Source organism: Nomascus leucogenys, chromosome 17 (assembly GCF_006542625.1).
Source record: "Nomascus leucogenys isolate Asia chromosome 17, Asia_NLE_v1, whole genome shotgun sequence".
In the NCBI taxonomy this organism is placed as follows: Eukaryota; Metazoa; Chordata; class Mammalia; order Primates; family Hylobatidae; genus Nomascus; species Nomascus leucogenys.
The window spans coordinates 36,264,681-36,283,804 of NC_044397.1; the positions used below are offsets into that span (position 1 = coordinate 36,264,681).

The window sequence follows — 19,124 nt, forward strand, 5'->3', positions numbered from 1 at the left end:
CACACCTGTAATCCCAGCACTTTGGGAGGCCGAGGCGGTTGGATCATCTGAGGTCAGGAGTTCGAGACCAGCCTTGCCAACATGGCGGAACCCCATCTCTATTAAAAATACAAATGTTGGCCGGGCATGGTGGCACGTGTCTGTAATCCCAGCTACCCAGCTACTTGGGAGGCTGAGGCAGGAGAATCGCTTGAATCCAGGAGGCAGAGGTTGCAGTGAACCGAGATCACGCCACTACACTCCAGCCTGGGCAACAGAGTGAGACTGTCTAAAAAAAAAAAACAAGGGGGGTTTTATGGTATGTGAATTGTATCTCAATAAAAAAAGCTTTTTTTTAAGTATGCACTCTTTTGCCTCTTTTTCCATACAACCAACCTGTTGTGTACATCAGTAGTTTATTCTTATTGCCATGTGGTATTCCCATGTATGAGTGCCCTATCATTTATTTATTTATTTATTTTTTCAAACAGGGTCTCACTGTCATCCAGGCTGGAGTGCAGTGGTGTGATCACAGCTCACTGCAGTTGCCAGCTCCTGGGCTCAAGTGATCCTCCCACCTCAGCCTCCTGAATAGCTGGGACTATAGGCATGTGCCACCATGCCAGGCTAATTCTTAATTTTTTTTTTTTTTTGTAGAGATGGGGTCTTGCCATGTTGCCGGGACTGGTCTCAAACTCCTGGCGTCAAGCAATCCTCCTGCCTCGGCCTCCCAAAGCTCTGGGACTACAGGCCTGAGCCACTGTGCCTGGCCTCTTTTCAGATCGTTATGGCCATTTGGATATTATTCTTGTCATCTACCTTTTTTGGGGTTATCATCTTCTATTATAGATATGTAGGATTTAAAAAAAAAAATCCTCTGGATATGAGATCTTGTCACGATCTATGTGTTGCCGGTATCTTTTCTCGTCCAGTGCCTTTTTGCATTCTTAATTGCATCCTTTGGTGAGCAGAAGTTTTTAATTTTGATGAAGTCCAATTTATCCACTTTTATGGTCACAGCTATGTGTGTCCCATTTAAGAAATCCTTGCCTACCCCTAAACATCCCTTGAAGCCACCTCTTCCCTTCCGACGTCTTCGCCTCTAGCCAGCTCTTTGCATCCAGTTTTATCCCGTGCTTCTCCATTCTCCTCCCACCGACGTCCCCACCCCACTCCCACTCTTTGCCCCCTCCTCTGCCTTCCTCACTGCAGTCAGCACCATCTCCTGCCCAGGGACAGTCCTGGCCCCTCTGAGAGTCCCTGGGACCAGCACAGCCTCTGGCACGCACTAGGTGCTTAATAAAAGCTCCATAAATGAAGGCAATATCCTGTGGCTTAGCTGGGAATCGTTAAAACTGTCAATTAGCTCTAAACACCAGCTCCTCGGGAACTTTTGAGTAGAGCCAGAGAAACAAAAAAGTTTTGGAAAAACCAACAAGATAGGAATGTTTCGTTTCCTCCCTCGCTGGAGCATTTACCGCACAAACTCAGACCTCGTTAGCATTATTTATTCTTGCTTTGTCCCCAACCGTAGAACAAGGGAAGCCTTTTTCCTGCACCTTCTGACTGCAGGAGCTCCCTGTCACACCCCACAACAGTGTCTGCTGCCCCTGAATGTCGGGGAGACTTGTGATCCCCTAATCCTTCTCTTCACCATGAGTGATGACGTAGCACAGGTTTCTGTAGTCCAGGTTGCCGCACACATCTGGGGGAAACGCTGCAAACATCTGCTTGACCTGGGAAGGAGCAGAGAGTCAGCCTGCACCAGGCCAAGTGGGAGCCAGAGCAGAGAATCCGCTGTCACCCACCAGAATCCCAATTTACCTCCTCCTCACTGAAGCGGTCTGCCTGGGTCATAAGTTTTTCTTTGATGCTGTTCAAGGGAGAGACACAGTCATGTTCAGGGAACGGGATACCCAGCTTGAACATGCAGATCCCAGGAGTGATGAGGGGAAAGCGGGGGCAGGGGGACATCCTGGCCCAGGAGGACATCAACCTGGGGCTGGCCCTGCCGGCCCCTCTGATGGCCAAGTAGCTTCTGAACCTCAGTTTTCTCCTCCGTGAAGTGGGCTTTCCTCCCAGCATCAGGTACGGACCAAAAGCAACGACCTGGGGACCCCACCATGGGGGCTACTCTGATTTCCCATCATGCACTATAACCAAGCTCTGGATCATTGGGGGGAGACACCTTGGGTCTCCCGCTGCAGAGGCTCTTTTGCCTGATTCTGGACACACTCTTTTCTCCAGCTTGTGACATTCACTGACACCTGCACAGCGTTTTAGAGACAAGATGCTTGTGCTCCGTCAAGGGTACAGGAAGGCCTGCCCAGGTCCATGTCCTCTTGGGCCTGTAAGGGACTGGTGCCCCCTCAAGCTTGGAGGGTCCTGCAAAGTTCTTAAGGGAGCTCAGTGGGCAGGGATGGGATCAGACGGCTGAGTGGGGCCTCGTCCACCCAGAGCATCCTCTGGCACCAGCTGCGGCAGGCCTTGCTAAGGACGAATGCACATTTTCCATTATTTATGTTTCTGTGGGACAGTCACAGTTTCCAGCTCTCCAGGCTGGGGACTTTTCACAGACTCTGTTTCAACCAGAGCCTCCGCCGTGGCCTGTCTGGCCTGCCTGGCCTGCCTGGCCTGCAGCCACAGATCCAGGTCCCATGTCCCAAGGCAGTGCCTTCAGTTCCCAAGTTAGGTCCCCAAAGGGTCTTCCCAGCCTTGTCCTTGCACTGGTGAGAGTGAAGGTGGTTGACAGTAGAGGGAGGGCTCGGGGTTACTCTGGGGGTGCCTCTGATGCCTCTCCAGTTCCCCAGGATGGAGGTAGGAGCCACAGACCCAGAGGGAGGGGTGAAGGGGAGGACTGTGGCCTGCAGCAACCCTCAGCATCCCCTCCCCATCCCAGGGGAGTATGTGACTCATGGTCTTGGAGTTGAGAACGTGTGAGACGGGACAGACCCTCTCCACCTCCACCCCGCTGCGTCTGCCCTCTCCCTTTGAGATGTGAGAATCTCAAAACTAGCAAAACTAGCCTCAGAATGAAGGCCGGCAGCATTACAGTAATTGATCAGGAAGCCTGGCCCTGGGGAGGAATCTCACCTGCCCCAGGCCACCCTCAGGTCCAGCAAGGTTCTGAAGGGACTGCGTCGGCACAGCTCAGAGTTCAGCCCTGAATCCTGGGTCCTGGGAAGGCTGCCACTCGCCCGCCCACTCCTGCCTGCAATCCTTGGCTCTCTGCTCCCTTGTTGTCACTGGGTGGGGCACCCCTACCCTCACGATGGCAGCCCCGGTGCCTGCCAGACAGCTGCCTGCAGCCACTTCCCCTTCACGCATTCCAAGTGAGCTGGTCGCTTTCCCCAATCCTTACTGCCCTCTTGCCCGAGGCGGTGCTGGCTACGATCTGGCTCAGTCCTCTCCCCAGACCCTGGATCCTATGGGCACTGGCCCCTGGCTCTTTGCTTATCTGTCCGCCCGACTCCGTCTCGAAGGCCGTGACCCTCCTGGGAGCTGCAACCCTCTCCTCTCCTCCAGGCTGGCCTCCATGGTGTCCTTGCCTAACTTCTCCTCAGGTTCTCCCGTGCTCCCAGGGCAGACGCAGGGTCCAGGGGCTAGGGTGTGAGCGCCTCCCCCCCACAGGCCCCGCCTGCCACTCTGTGCTCAGTGTCCCCCACACCACCTCCACCCGCCCCCTGCACCCGCAGCCAACTCTGAACAAACATGCACACGCCAAGCCCTGGCCCTCTGAGCTCTCTGTTCCCTCATCTAGAATGCTGTTCCCGCCCTAGCCTGGGCAACCTGTAGTCATCCTTCAAGACCCGCCTTTGCCTCCATACACACCCCACTAGGAAGCTCTCCTGGAGTGACCCACCACTTCTTTTTTTTTTTTTTTTTTGAGACAGTCTCACTCTGTCGCCCAGGCTGGAGTGCAATGGCGTGATCTCGGCTCACTGCAACCTCCACTTCCTGGGTTCGAGCGATTCTCCTGCCTCAGCCACCAGAGTAGCTGGGACTACAGGCATGCACCACCACGCCTGGCTAATTTCTTTTTATTATTTTCGGTAGAGATGGGGTTTTGCTCTGTTGGCCAGGGTGGTCTCGAACTCCTGGTCTCAAGTGATCTGCCCACCTCGGCTTCCCAAAGTGCTGGGATTACAGGCGTGAGCCACCGCGCCCAGCCTGACCCACCATTTCTTATCCATTTCTACTTCCACGCACACATAGAGAAGGGGACACCAAGGACCAGAGAGGGGAAGGGATATCAAGCGATATCACTGGGCTGGGCAGCGGCCCCCCAGCTCCTGGCTTCTGGGAGAGGAGACTGGGCGGCCATCCACCTTGACCCCAGCCCAAAGCTGGCTTATTCCCCTGAGCATTTGGGGGGGGAAACCCTAGGAAGTCAGGGGAAACTTACACATCGGCCTTGACAAAACCTTTCCCTTCAGTGTCGAACACCTTGAAGGCGTGGAGAATGGTCTCCTCTGGGTCCGTGCCTATAAGCAGCACATACAGGGCAGGGAGAGAGGCAGGTGAAGAGGGGCCCACAGAGACAGACACCAGGGTGGGCAGGGGCTGGGGATGGGGACAAGTTCCAAGGCCCCTGCACAGAGGCACAGCTCTGGGGAACTTCTTCCTCAACTTTCACTGCACAGTGAAGGCCGAGCTCACTTCAAGCAAGAGCAAGGAGGGAAACAGGTAATTGTAATTATAGACAAGGGTACCGCATATATATTTTTGTGAACAACCTGCGCAACTGTACACGGAGACCCTGATTGAGCATTTAATTTGTGCTTAACCCTTCCCTATTTTACAGATGGAAAAGCTGAGACCTAGAGAAGTTAAGTGACTTGTCCAGGGTCTCACAGCTGAGGCTGCTGCATGACCAGTGGTCTGGGTGAGGGGGCACGACTCTGGGGCTCACGTGTTACCCAAGCTGTGCACAAGAGGCCGTGGGTGGAAGAAAAAGAGCTCTGTACGTGGATGCCAAAAGGCTGGGGCTTGGGCAGTGGCATTGGAGGGGTCTGAGAGATTGTCCCGGCCAGAAGTGGGGCAGGTGGGCCAACAGGCCAAGGGAGGGGATTCGGGGGGCAGAAGTGAAGCCAGAGAAATTCCACTTTTATCACGGTCACAGCACAGCCTTGGGGAGAGATGTCATTAGAAGAAATGAATCTGATACCCACAATGGGATTGAATGTGCAGCCCCCACATTGCACCAATGGGAAACTGAAGCCCAGAGAGAGGAAGGGTCTTGCCCAAGGCTTCACAGGCTGAGTGAATGACAGCAGGTGACCTGGCCACCTTCGCCCAGTGCCCTTTCCCCCTCTGTCACCATGTCCCCCTTGTTCACTGTGGATGTGGGGATGCCCCCTTCCTTTCTTCAGTGCTCAAATGTGTCATTGGTGAAAGGGGACAGAGATGGTGCTTGCTACCCACCTCACAGGAGCAGCTAAGATAACATATCATTCATGGTAAGGTTTTAACAAACATGGGTCAGTCAGGGCTGCAAATACATCTGAGTGCTCTATGCCTGCAGCTGTAAGATCTTATCCCCTGGAGTTCTGAGAGCACCCATGGAGTAGATACGGATGTCTTGGTTTATCATAGAAAAAACAGGCTCGGAGAGGTTTCATGACTTGCCCAAGGCCTCACTGATAAGAGAAGGGAGGATTTAAACCCACCTCTGTGGACTCCAGTGTCCCCTGCTCCTTTTGTCACCCTGTGCTCCTGCCAGTCAGATTAGGTCAGCCAGGGCCATGTGCCTCCCTCATCCGACTAGGTCAGGGCCACTTGTTCCTCCACCATCATACTAAGTCAGGACCATCTGTGCCTCCCCCATTAGACTGGGTCATCGCCATCTGTTCGTCCTCCATCAGACTGGGTCAGGGCCATCTGTGCTTCCTCCATCAGATTAGATCAGGGCCTCATCTGTGCCTCCCCCATCAGACTGGGTCAGGGTCATCTGTGCCTCTTCCATCAAACTGGATCAGGGCCATCTGTGCCTCCCCAATCAGACTGGGTCACAGCCATCTGTGCCTCTTCTATCAGACTGGAGCAGAGCCATCTGTGCCTCTCCCATCAGACTGGGTCAGAGCCAACTGTGCTTCCCCCCTCAGATTAGATCAGGGCCTCATCTGTTCCTCCCCCATTAGACTGGGTCAGGGCCATCTGTTCCTCCCCCATCAGACCAGATCAAGGTCATCTGTGCCTCTCCCATCAGACTGGGTCAGGGCCATCTGTGCCTCCCCCATCAGACTAGGGACTACTCAGGATGGGGCAGTGTCTGTGTCTCTGGGCATCTCTGAAACTGGCACAGAGTGAAAAAAACCTGGCACACGCTGGCCTCGCTGGCCTGGGAACTCCTAGAGGGCAGAGCCATGGACTGCCTCTGGGCAGGGTGGCAGGGAGCTGGTGTGCCCAGCAGAGAGGCTCAGCCCAAGGTGCAGCAAGGGCAGGGCTCTAGGCCCTCACAGCCTGGCCAAGCAGGCAGGGGGTAGCAGGTGCCTCTAGGCGGGTGAGGGTTGAGTGACCAGAGCATCATGTGGGGCACCCATGTTGGATTTGCCTCCGAGGCCACAGCCTCCCAGGTTTCACTGATTAGTTGAAAATTCCCAGCGTCTTTGAAGAGGCCTCACTGCTGGGGCAGGTTTGTGGCCGGCTCCAGCCTGTCCCCCTGCGGACCATGCACATGGACTTAGGTACCCCGCACAGCCCTGCCACTCCCTGTTACCATGGCTGGCAGTCCTCCCTTCTCTCCTCCCCAGAGAGAGCCTCTGTTCTTGAGACTGCAAACCTCATAAAATCTGCTATAGAGTGGCCACTTCCCCCCATCATCGTTGGGAATCTCATGACACAGTCTCCTCTAACCAATTAGCGGGGTGAGGTGGCTCCCGCCCCAGCCCTCTGCCCTCCCAGCTCCTGTCCCCTCCCACCGGCCTCTCACGCAGTCTGGCCACGTCTGCACGACAGGCTCAGCCGGAGCCCCAGTCCCGGCGCCCCTGCAAAAATGAGAAAAAGCTGCAGCCCTGCAGCCCACACCAGGCCCCGGGTCACAGCTTCAGCTCAACCATGGACCGACATGAGCTTTTAGTCTCAATCTTCCCATCTGCAAAACAGGTTTGGGGCCCACTGTGAGCTGACAAGAGTCCCCTCCCCTTCCCCTGAGCACTCCTGGAGGTCTCTCTAAACTCCTGCTCTGGCAGCAGGGCCCCTCGCCCATGCCCAACCCCAGGGACGGGAGGTGCTCACGGCCTCACCTCCTGGGCCGGGCCCTGGGCCGTCCACCCTGGCAGAACCAGCCGTCCATCCTGGCAGAACCAGAGGCCACTTCCCCAGGCCCTCCCACTGGCCTTTAACACGCCTCCTTCAGTTACGTGCCTCTGGATAAAAGAATCAGGCCTGTCTGCTTCCTTTGAAGTTGCTGGCTGGAGTCACACATATCTTTCCCATAGAGCATTCTTCTCTCCCAGCCTCCTGGGCTTCTGAGCTCTTCCAGGAGGCGGACATGGTCCTGGAAATAGGCCCCGACAAGCTGCCTGGAAGTGGGCCCAGTGATGCTCCTGATTCAGCTAGACAGCCCCAAGTTCAAAGCCTGCTCCGGGTGAGCGTGCCCTCCCCAGCCCTGGGTTTCCTCATCTCTCACACCCAGGCTGATGGCTGCCTTCCTTCTGGCTCTAGATCTGCCAGGACATGGTGCGTGGAGGCTGCTCTACCCCACAGCAGGTCACGACCCATGAGAGTACTGATTTTTCACCCCATCAAACCTGTGATGTCAGGTCGGATCACTCTGTGGTGGACTGTATGGTGGCCCCTAAAAAGATACGTCCACCAGAGGCTGGGCACGGTGGCTCACGCCTGTAATCCCAGCACTTTGGGAGGCCAAGGCGGGCGGATCATGAGGTCAGGAGATCGAGACCATCCTGGCTAACACAGTGAAACCCCATCTCCACTAAAAATACAAAAAAATTAGCCGAGCGTGGTGGCGGGCACCTGTAGCCCCAGTTACTTGGGAGGCTGAGGCAGGAGAATGGCGTGAACCCGGGAAGCATAGCTTGCAGTGAGCCAAGATCACACCACTGCACTCTAGCCTGGGTGACAGAGCAAGACTCCGTCTCAAAAGAAGAAGAAGAAAAAAGATATGTCCACCAGAGCTTGCAAATGTCACCTTATTTGGAAAAAAGGACTTTGCAGATGTAAGTTAAGCATCTTGAGATGCAGTGATCATCTTAGACTATCCCAGTAGGACCTGAATCCAACGGCAGGTAGATTCCAGGCGCGGGGGCTCATGCCTGTAATCCCGGCAGTTTGGGAGGCCGATATGGGCGGATCACTTGAGGTCAGGAGTTCGAGACCAGCCTGGCCAATGTGGTGAAACGGTGTCTCCACTAAAAATACAAAAAAAATTAGCCGAGCATGGTGGCGGGTGCCTGTAATCCCAGCTTCTTGGGAGGCTGAAGTGTGAGAATTGCTTGAACCTTGGAAGCGGAGGTTGCCGTGAGCTGAGATCATGCCATTATACTCCAGCCTGGGCAACAGAGTGAGACTCCGTCTCAAAAACAAAACAAAAAGAAACAAAGACGCAGTTGGAGAGAGGTTAGATAGAAGAGGATGGGGCCGTTGATGACGAGGCTGAGATGGGACAGGTAGAGCCACCAAAGGCTGGGAGAGACAAAGAATGGATTCTCCCCCAAATCTTCTGCCAGATTTTGCACTTCTAGGCTCCAGGACTGTGAGAGAATACATGTCTGTTGTTTTGAGCCACCCAGTTTCACAGAATTTGTTACAGCGGGCTCAGGAAACTATTATGAGCCCATTTTACAGACCAAAAAACTGAGGCCAGAAAGCAGATAAATCTGTGCAAGGTCAACCTAGGAGTCAATGGGAAGCCAGGGTCTGACCCTAGGCCTAGCCAAGGCAGGGGGTCCAAGGGAGGGGGCCTGGCAGGGGCAGCCTGAGGGTGGGGGGCTGACAGTGCTCACCTCCCAGAGGCCACTGCCTGGGCTGGCCCTTCCTTTTTTTTTGAGATGGAGTCTGGCTCTGTCACCCAAGCTGGAATGCAATGGCACCATCTCGGCTCACTGCAACCTCTGCCTCCTGGGTTCAAGCGATTCTCCTGCCTCAGCCTCCTGAGCAGCTGGGATTACAGGCACCCACCACCATGCCCAGCTAATTTTTGTATTTTTAATAGAGACAGGGTTTCGCCATGTTGGTCAGGCTGGTCTCAACCTCCTGACCCCAGGTGATCCACCCACCTCGCCCTCCCAGGGTGCCGGGATTACAGGCATGAGACACTGAGCCCGGCCTTGGCCCTTTTCTAACCACGGAACCCTCAAGCTCCAGGACGTCACTACGGGAGAGCTCCCCCGGGGCCAGGACAGAAAAGGGACACAGATGGCTCCAACCCTCCACCCCACGCCTAATGCTGTGTCTTGGGCAGGTACAGTGGTTAGAGCCAGGGTTTGGGGTTGAGGCTCCATCCCGGCCACTTTTTGCTGGGGCATCTGGGGCAGGGGTCGTGACTCCTCTGGGTCTGAGTCTCTTCATTTGTGAATGAGGCTCCCCGATCCTTCCTCTGGGGGCTCCAGTGACCACAGAAAAAGACAAGGGGAGTAACTTGCCCTGCACAGGGGTCGACCACAGCATCTTTTGGAAACACCCTCCCTCTGGCACCCTCTGCCTATCCCCCCAGCCCCATGTGCAGAGAAGATAAAAGGAGCTCACAGGTAGGAAGGTAGGGAGGCAGCATGGCTGGGGGCAGTGGGATGGGTGGGCAAAGGGATTGAAGGCAGGGTTTAGTTTTTGTTGTTGTTGTTGAGACAGGGCCTTGCTCTGTCACCCAGGCTGGAGTGCAGTGGTGCGATCTTGGCTCACTAAAACCTTCACCTCCAAGGCTCAAGTTATCCTCCCACCTCAGCCTCCAAAGTAGCTGGGACTACAGGCATGTGTCACCATGCCTGGCTAGTTTTTGTATTAGTAGAGATGAAGTTTCATTGTATCACCCAGGCTGGTCTCAAACTCCTGGACTCAAGCAAACCGCCTGCCTCAGCCTCCCAAAGTGCTGGGATTACAGGCGTGAGCCACCATGCCCGGCCAAGGCAGGGGTCTTTACAGTTACCCCGGTCTGCGGTGAGGAGAGGGAAACTGAGGCAGGGCCTCTGAAGGTGTGTGCACCCGGGGGCTGGTGTCTGGGGCCACATCATGCTCCCACCTGTGGTGTGTGTGTGTGTCAGGCCCCTGCCTTCCTACACCCGTCCCCCTGCCATTCCCCGCTGCCCCCCCAGGACTCCAGGAGCCTGGCTTACCCTTCAGCTTCTCCCCAAACATGGTCAGGAACACCGTGAAGTTGATGGGTCCGGGGGCTTCCTTCACCATGGCCTCCAGTTCCTCGTTCTTGACATTGATGCGGCCTGTGGGAGGTGAGAGGTGGGGGCGCCCGGGAGGATAAGAGAGAACAGAGCTTGGGCCTCAGAGGATCCCACAGAGCCTCCTCACTCAGCTGCCCCACGTGCCCCCCACTCAGCCCTAAGGCCCTGCCGCCTTTTTGGGGGACTCTTTAGGGGGCATTTGGGCCACAGTCAGCTTCCAGCTGCCCCCAGTGTCATGAGAAGGAAGTAAGTCACTCTCATACCCATTTTATAGGTGAGGAAACTGAGGCCCAAGAAGCTGCAGCTGAGGTGCACTGGGGCTGCAGGCTCAGGGTTCCTGTGCCCCAGGAGGAGATCAGTGGATGCCTGGATGCTGGGATTCCCTGTGGTTCCAGGGGACACTCAGATTCCCAGGGACTCAGGGCCTGGTTACGTCCGTTCTGCCACCTAAACTCCGCATAGGCGACTTCAGGTTCTTCCCTGGGGCCTTAGAGGGGTCAGAAACCTCAACCTGGGAGTTGGGTCTTTCCCTCCAACTCAGCTTCTCCCCTGCTTTCCTGGCCCCTCCCCACACCCAGGGTCCCCTACACCAGGCCCAGGCCCAGGCCCATGCTGCTACTCCTGTCCCTGAAGTGTTCTCCCCTTCCCTGGCCGAATCCTTCTCCAACCCCCCAGGAAGGTCCCCTGACTTTCCAGGCAGCGGCTGCCTTTCCCCTGTGCTCCCCAGCACAGGAGCCTCTCACGCTTACCGCAAGCCCTGCCCTGCTGGCCCTAGCCGCCCACTCTCTCCGGCTGGCCTAGCCCTAATCTCCCCTAGCTGCTGGCTCACCCACCCAGAGCGGCAAAGGTGTCCCTCAAGTCCTCTTTGTCTATGAAGCCGTCGCGGTTCTGGTCCATGATGGTGAAAGCCTGGCAGAGACACAGGTGCTGAGTGACCACCCACCCTTCCAAGCCCGGCCACCTCCCCCAGGGACCGTCCTCCTGCCGATTGCTGCCCAAGGAGCCTCGGGGCAGGTCCCTCTGGCAGCCCAGCTGGGATGGGCTCCATCCCCAACCCCTCATTTCAGGCTCACAGCAAGTCCAGTTTACAGACAGGGAAACTGAGGCTCAGAGAGAGAAAAGCCTGGCCCAAGGTCACACAGCAAGCACAGGGTCAGGTACAGAGAGATGAAGAGGCTGCCTGAGGGCAACAGGTCACACACCCAGACTCTGGGCCATGGCCATGGTGGCCTCAAAAAATAATGTCATTGGCCAGGCATGGTGGCTCATGCCTGCAATCCCAGCAATTTGGGAGGCAGAGGCAGGAGGATTGCTCGAGGCCAGGAGTTTGAGACAAGCCTGGGTGAAATAATGAGACCCTGTCTCTATAAAACATTAAAAAGTTAGCCAGGCATGGTGATGTATGCCTGTAGTTTCAGCTACTCGGGAGGCCGAGGTGGGAGGATCGCTTGAGCCCAGGAATTTGAGGCTGCAGGGGACATTGACTGCAATACTGCACTTCAGCCTGGGTAACAGAGCAAGACCCTGTCTCAAAAAAATAAAAATACAAAATACAAAAAACAAAAACAAAAACAAACAAAAAAACACTAATCATTTAAAAATGTAGTAATGGGCTGGGTGCTGTGGCTCCTGTCTATAATCCCAGCACTTTGGGAGGCCGAGGCAGGTAGATCACCTGAGGTCAGGAGTTCCAGACCAGCCTGGCCAACATGGCAAAACCCCATCCCTACTAAAAATTCAAAAAATTAGCCAGGCATGATGGTGTGTGCCTGTAATCCCAGCTACTTGGGAGGCTGAGGCAGGAGAATTGCTTGAACCCGTGAGGCGGAGGTTGCCGTGAGCCGAGATCACGTCATTGCACTCAAGCCTGGGCGACAGAGCCAGACTCTGTCAAACAAACAAAATAATAATAATAATAATAATAGTAATAATGACATCTTCAGCCCCTTGAGACTGAAGACTGAGCCTCTGCCCAGCTCCTTGAGCAACTGGCATGCATTCCAAGAATCCTCATAACAGCCCCATGGGGCAGCAGACCGACCTCTTTAAACTCCTGGATCTGGGACTGATCAAACATGGAGAAGACGTTGGAGCTGGCGGTGCCTTCTGCTCTTTTCCGAGCTCTTCTCGGTGCCTGCGAGGTACCAGACAAGGCCTTGCAGCGGCCTCTGCCTGGAGGGTCAGCCCCCACCCCCTGTCTCACCTCCCAGGGCATCACAGTCCAGAATGACACCGCTCTGCCCTCCCCGGTGCCCACAGCAGACAGACAAGGCTACCCCTGAAGGCTTGCAGGTAATCAGGACGTTTTCCCAGCCCATGGCAAGAAGCCTGCACAGCGTGCACCCCCACAGAGCTGGACAGCTGCTTCCTGGCCCTTTCCCCCCGGGCTCCGGAAGGTAGGCGGCCGGCGCCTGCGCTGCAGAGCAGAGGCGGGCATCTCTTCCTTCAGCCTCCCCATCTCTACCCCGGCATCCTCCACTACAGCTGGAATCTGACCTTATCGCTAGCTGCTAAAAACCTTCTTCGTGTTCTCAGGAGAACAACTGAGCTCTTAGCCCCCCCACAGGATCTGCCTCTTGCCCCCTCCCAGAGCTGCTACTCCCTCTCACCCAGGCCCTCTACTCTGTCCCAGAGCTGCCTTCCCTCCCGGCATTTGCCCCTCCCTGCCTGGAATGCCTTGCTCTGTTGGAATTCACTGCTTGGAATGCCTTCCCTGGAGAATCTATCTAGAGACTCCTACCCAACCTGCAGGCTCAGCTCCCTGTCACCTCCTCCGAGAAGCCTTCCCTGACCCCAGGCCGTTCTCCCCTCCCCACACGGCTCCACTGCGGACTGTCACCCCCCACAGCATGTATCACACTGTCCTGACATATCTCTGTGCGTCTGTGTCCTTGACTAAGTGGACACCTCAGGGGTCAAACCCACTTTGCCCCAACTCTGATCTCTCCTGTCCCCACCCTGAACCTGGCTCAAAGTGGGGATCAGCCAGTGCTTGGAAATAGCTGCCCAGAACTCAGGGCCAACCCACGCAGCAGGCAAAGCAGGAGGCCACCCACGTTGAGTAGTTAGATGGTCTCCGGCCGGCCTTCCTGCCTCTGTGATGTCAGGGTGTCTGGAAGTCCACCATTGGGCATTTGTTGAAAACCCTAGGTCCCCAAGACCTCCGAGGGTCCTGTTCCTCAGCAGCCATCCTTACAGCCCCCAGGGGCACTGTGAGCCCCAGAATGGGCTCTTGATGGGGGAAAAGAATTGCTGGATTCCAGAGGGGGAGGTGGACAGGATGGCACAGAAATGGGTTCCCACCGCCAGCTCCTGTCTCCATCACAACCTGTACCACCCTCTCCTGCCAAGCCCTTGTCTACCCACCCCCACCAGAGCAGAGGAGTCCCCTCATCCCCTGCTCCCCTCCCCCAATGCCTGTGTGGTCTCCCCTGCCCCCAGCTCACTGCTGTCCCCACCCCCACCCAGGAGCCCAGGAGGGCGGGGGCAGAAGCGCCGGCTGACTTATAATTAGCTTTTACTGGGTGCTTTGTCTCTCCTAATCCTTTGAAAGGGGGCTGCCAGGGCGGCCGGGACGTTATGATGCTGTAAAACCTCTGTAATATTTATAAATCCTTTCAGACATCATAAAGAAAAGAACTTCCCCGCAGAGTTCATCTCACATAATTACATATACATTTCCTCCGATTAATAAAAAATGATCACTTCCGTCTGTGGGAGGTTCTGCCCTTTCTCTGGCAGACCTGGCTGTGGCCTCGGCATCCTCAGTCCCTGCCCCCCACGCCCCCAGCCTCTCATGATCCCCCTGGTTACACCCCCACCCTACAGTGTCCCAGAGCTCCACGAGGGAGGGAGGGATCATTTTCTCGACTGCGCAAGAGAGTCCTAAACCCTAGGGTTTTTGCAGCCCAGCTGTCTTGAAAATTCCTTTTGAGAATGGGCCCCTGAAAAATAAAATTCCCCTGAAAGGAACATCTCAGGGAAGAAGGGGGGTCACCCGGATCTGGGTTCAAAGCCTGGCTTGGCTGCTCCCAGCCCCTGTGATGCTAAGAAATTCACTTGTCTTCTCTGAGCCTGTTTCCCTATTTATAAAACCAAGAGCATGTCGACCTCAAAGTATCAGGACACATATTAGACACCTACGGACCTCCAGGCAGGCCCCATGCCCAGTCCTGGGGACCCAGGGCTGAATCAGGCCCCATCTTGGTCCCCAAGAAGCTCACAGTCCCGCTGGAGACAGGCAATCCATAGAGGCTGACACGGAGGAGGGACAGGCACTGAGAAGACGTAGAAGCCCCTAGGCCCTCAGGCAGTCAGGAGGTGACAAGCGGAGGCTGACAGCCGAGTCAGAGCTCTGGGCCCAGACGGACTAATGAGGCAGGTGCAACACAGGCACAGAGGGACGGCCAGATTGATACCCCGCAGGGAGTCCCCAGGGGCAGGAGCCCAGAGTGAGCCCCACGTCACATGAAGTGCACAGGCAAAGGTGAGCAGGGGGACCTCGGAGCTCCAGAGGTGCAACACTGCCCCGAACACTGACCCCCGGCCCTCCCAGGGGGCCCATGCCCTCAGAGCCACTGCCCCTGCGAAGCCCCCAGGCCCTGCCCACCTCGTCTCTCTCCACCCTCCTCTTCCTCATTCCCCAGCAGTCCCCACCAAGTCCAGGAAAGCAGAGACTCAAATCAGGACCCATGTGGAGAGGAGTCCCGAGTGGGGCAGGTCCAGGCATGGCATCAAGAGGGAAGAGCAGGTCAGACCAGGGACACCATCAGATCAAGGTCAGGAAGGTCAGTGAGAGGCAGGGTGAATTCAAGCAGGAGGTGAAGGTCAGAATCACACACGGAGTCAAGGTCACAGAACAAGGTCAAAGTTGAGAAATGAGGCTGGGCGCTGTGGCTCACACCTGTAATCCCAGCACTTTGGGAGGCTGAGGCGGGTGAATCACTTGAGGTCAGGAGTTCGAGACCAACCTGGGCAACATGGTGAAACCCCGTCTCTACCAAAAAAAAAAAAAAAAAAAAAAATAGCCAGGTGTGGTGGCGGGTGCCTGTAATCCCAGCTACTCGGTAGGCTGAGACAGGAGACTCACTCAGGCCAGGAGGTGGAGGTTGCAGTGAGCCGAGATCGAGCCACCACACTCCAACCTGGGCGACAGAGTGAGATTCTGTCTAAAAAAGAAAAGGAATTGTGGAATGAGGGCAGGGGCAGGGGCAGGGGCAGGGGCAGGAGCAGGGGCGGGGGCAGGGGCGGGGGTGGGAGGGAGGGGACTGCAGTGCTGAAGCCAAAGACACAACAGCCACAGGCCTGAGCCCCCCAGGGAGGAGGTGGAGGTGAGAGGAAGGTGGCCGAGGCAGAGGCAGAACAACCCCAGCCTACCATGGTCTGGAGAGCTCCCTGGAGCTGCAGCTGGCCTGGGGATAGCTCAGAGATGACCCTTAAATAGTGGTCCTCCCAGGGCCCCTGGCATGCACCAGGCCCGGTGTGGAAGGTGATCCATGACAGGATGGGGACCTCCCTGCCAGGCACCTGCCTTGGGCCATTCAGAGTGGATGGGGTTGAGGGGAATCCGTGGGCAAAAACCACGGACGCAGGGACTGCCTAAGCCTCCAGGATCTCCGAGAGCCCTGGGCCAACTGTTTTCTCTAGAGCCAAGGGACCAAGGCCCAGGAAGGGGCATTTGGCCAAGGACACAGAGTAAGTTGAGGCCGGCAACCCCAATGGGAAGACTTCGCCTTGAGCCGTCAGGGAGTGTTGCCCAGGGTGGGGCCACCCATGCTGGCTGGGACCCACTCAGACTGCAGTGTGGCCAGACCTCTGGAGCCGTGGGACTCTGGGTGGGACATCACCCTCTAGGAGGCTCAGCCGTCTCATAGGAATGGGGGAGAGGGTGTGACACCTCCCGGTCTGCTTATGGAGAGAGTGTCTGCATCAATCTGGCCCTCGGGGGCCCCTTCTACCAATATGCCTATTATCAGGGCCCCCATTCCACACCCACAGGCCAGGGGACCACCTCAGAGCACTGAAATGCTCGATGAACAGAGAAAGCAAAGAGACAAATAAAAGAAAAATGGGGTGGGCGAGGCGGCTCACGCCTGTAATCCCAGAGCTTTCGGAGGCCAAGGCGGAAGGATCGCTTGAGGCCAGGAGGTCAAGAACAGCCTGGGCAACATAGTGAGACATCCATCTCTACAAAATATCAAAAAAATTAGCTGAGCATGGTGATGTGCTCTTGTAGTCCCAGTTACTCAGGAGGCTGAGGCAGGAGGATTGCTTGAGTCTGGGAGTTTGAGGCTGCAGTGATCTATGATTGTGCCACTGCACTCCAGCCTGGGCGACGGAGTGAGATATTGTCTCTTAAAAAAAAGAAAATAGAAAAATGGAGGTGACTCTGATGAGGAATAACTGAAAAATGAGACCTCCATTCCACCCTGGCCTCACACACACACATCCATCCCCACCAGGCCTGGCCCAGCCCAAGAATTCTCTAGTAGATCTGCCAAACAGAGCCCACACCTGCCCTGGAAAGCCCCTCCTGTGTCTAGCGCAGCCCCAGCAGTCCCAGCTCGGCCTCAGAGGCTGCCAGTGTCCATCTGGGACCCGCCACATCTGAACAGCTGCCAGGGCCGGCAGTGCTGGGTTCAGACAGTGAGCCCACGGGTCCCCAGGGGCTGGAGAGATTAACTGTCCCTGGAGCTGGCCTCAGGCCTTCAGGCCCGGGTACAGCTGATCCCCTGCCTTGGGGGAAGGGAATATCATAATAATGAGAAGAAGAGCAGCTAATATACAACACAGAAGGTCAGGCCATGTCTTAAAACATGTGTCCTCACATTCAATCCATACCCGATTTTCCAGATGAGGAAACTGAGGCACACATGGGTTAAGTCACTTACTTACCCAAGGCAGGTAAGAAGTGGGGCCAGAGGCCAGGCACAGTGGCTCACACCTGTAATCCCAGCACTTTGGGAGGCTGAGGAGGGAGGATCACTTGAGGCCAGGAGTTTGAGACCAGCCTAGGCAACATGGTGAAACTCTGTTTCTACAAAAAAATTTTTTTTAATTAAAAAATTAGTCAGGCATAGTGGTGAAGTGAAAAAGTTCCCTTATCCCCTTCACAGGGCATGCGATGGGGGTGCGGCTCGCTTCTTCCATGCCCCGCTGCTTAAACCTCTAGGGGGACCATGCAGACAGGCAGGCTATGGGGCTGCAACCACACCACGGTAGTGTCTAGGGGTGGATGCTTACAGCTCCTGAAGCCACAGTGGGCGTGTGTTACAGGATGCTTTTTTACTTTTGCCAACTGTAGGTGGCTTGTGTTCATCAGCTCAGTTAGACCCTCTGCCTTATCGCAAGGACAAAGGGCTTTCTGTATCCTGGGGTTCTTGCCTTGGTGTACTGTGAAAATTGAATCACACGTGGGCTTGGAGAATGAGTGCAAGGTTTTATTGAGTGGTGGAAGTAGCTCTCAGCAGATGATGGGGAGCCAGAAGGGGGATGGAGTGGGAAGGTGATTTTCCCCTGAAGTCAAGGTGCTCAGCAGCCAGACTCTCCACCGACCATCCCCAGCCAAATTCCCCTGGGCATTTGCGTTATTCAGCCAGTCGATGGCCTGCCAGAATCTGCCGGTGCTGTCAGTGTGCTCTTCCACTCCTCTGCTCCTCTTGATGTCCAGCCACCTGGGTGTGTGCCCACTAGGGTCTCAGGGTTTTCATAGGCACAGGAAGGGCTGGGGGGCGGGGGGCATGGTGGGCCAGGGTGGTCTTGGAAAATGCAACATTTGGGCATATAAACAAGAGTGCCTGTCCTCACCTAGGTCCGTGGGCACAGGCCCAAGGGTGGAGCCCTCGCCAGGGACCCTGCCTTTCTCCTCTCAGTGCTTCCTTGTCCCCTGTCCTGTATCAGTGGCACATGCCTGTAGACCCAGCTACTTAGGAGGCTGAGGTGGGAGGATCACGTGAGCCCAGGAGGTTGAGGCTTCAATGAGCTATGATTGCACCACTGCACTCCAGCCTGGACAACAGATCAAGGTCTCATTTCTAAAGCAAAAAAAAAAAAAAAAGAGAGAGAGAGAAGTGGGGCCAGGACAAGAGGCCCTCTTTCTAGTGTTTCCAGAAGGAAGCTTCCAAAAGGTTCTGCTCATCCAAACTCTCCCCTCCTCCTGCTCCCTTCCAGTCATCCCTGACTACAGCTGACTCTGATGTCCCTAAACTCCTGTGACTGAATCCTCCTCCCAGAGCTGGGGCCAGGTCCTGCCATAATGCTGCACAGCCTGCTTTCTGCAGCAGGAAACTGTGTGCCTCAGTTTCCCCGACAGGGCTCCTCTCCTGGTGTCCGGGCGTTCCTCTCCAGGGAGACAAACCACACGTTCCATAGGTGTTCAGCAGGCCAGGGGGAAAGGAGAACCCAGTTCTGGGGACGGGAGCCTGGATTCCAGTTCCAGCCACCTGGACCTGCTGCAGGAAGGGGCCTGTGTGACCTCGACAGTGGCCAGGGTGCAGGCTTTCCATGCCCGGTCTCTGAGCCTGGCCCTGGGGCCTCCTGGCTCTGGGCTTACAGAGGGGGTAGCGGACCTATAACTCCTGCTTCCTGCCCCTGGCTTCCTGCTGCCCTGAGGCCTCTGTAAGCAACGGCTCTTGCCTCCGGGGAGCACGCCCAGGACCGTGGCAGGGGCTCCCAAAGGCCGGGGACAGGCCTGAGCAAGCGGAGAGCCCCCACGCCTGCCCGGAGGAGGGGAAGCGGCACTGGTGAATCACACCGGGCTTACAAATTAGTCTGAGTGGATTTCCTCCCCTGGCC

The 19,124-nt window shown here is 56.0% G+C and overlaps 1 protein-coding gene across 1 annotated transcript; it reads right to left on the reverse strand.

The window, feature by feature from the left end:
• Positions 1 to 1,466: 1,466 nt before the first annotated feature.
• MYL10 (myosin light chain 10) lies at positions 1,467 to 17,530 on the reverse strand. Its single transcript, XM_003276630.2, has 8 exons — positions 17,275 to 17,530; positions 12,373 to 12,465; positions 12,117 to 12,218; positions 11,165 to 11,240; positions 10,269 to 10,373; positions 4,385 to 4,463; positions 1,804 to 1,852; positions 1,467 to 1,715 (listed from the first exon to the last, which is right to left on the reverse strand). Exons 1-8 carry the CDS (start codon positions 17,350 to 17,352, stop codon positions 1,617 to 1,619), a joined length of 681 nt encoding a protein of 226 aa, XP_003276678.1. The 5' UTR covers positions 17,353 to 17,530; the 3' UTR covers positions 1,467 to 1,616.
• Positions 17,531 to 19,124: the final 1,594 nt, after the last annotated feature.

Coding starts and splice junctions, on each gene's coding strand:
- MYL10 (XM_003276630.2), bottom strand. CDS start 17,352: ATGTTGCCTAGGCTGGTCTCAAACTCCTGGCCTCAAGTGATCCTCCCT. Junction 12,219..12,372: donor AGATCCAGGAGTTTAAAGAG/GTCGGTCTGCTG, acceptor TTTGTTTGACAG/AGTCTGGCTCTGTCGCCCAG. Junction 1,853..4,384: donor GGTTTTGTCAAGGCCGATGT/GTAAGTTTCCCC, acceptor TCCCTTGAACAG/CATCAAAGAAAAACTTATGA.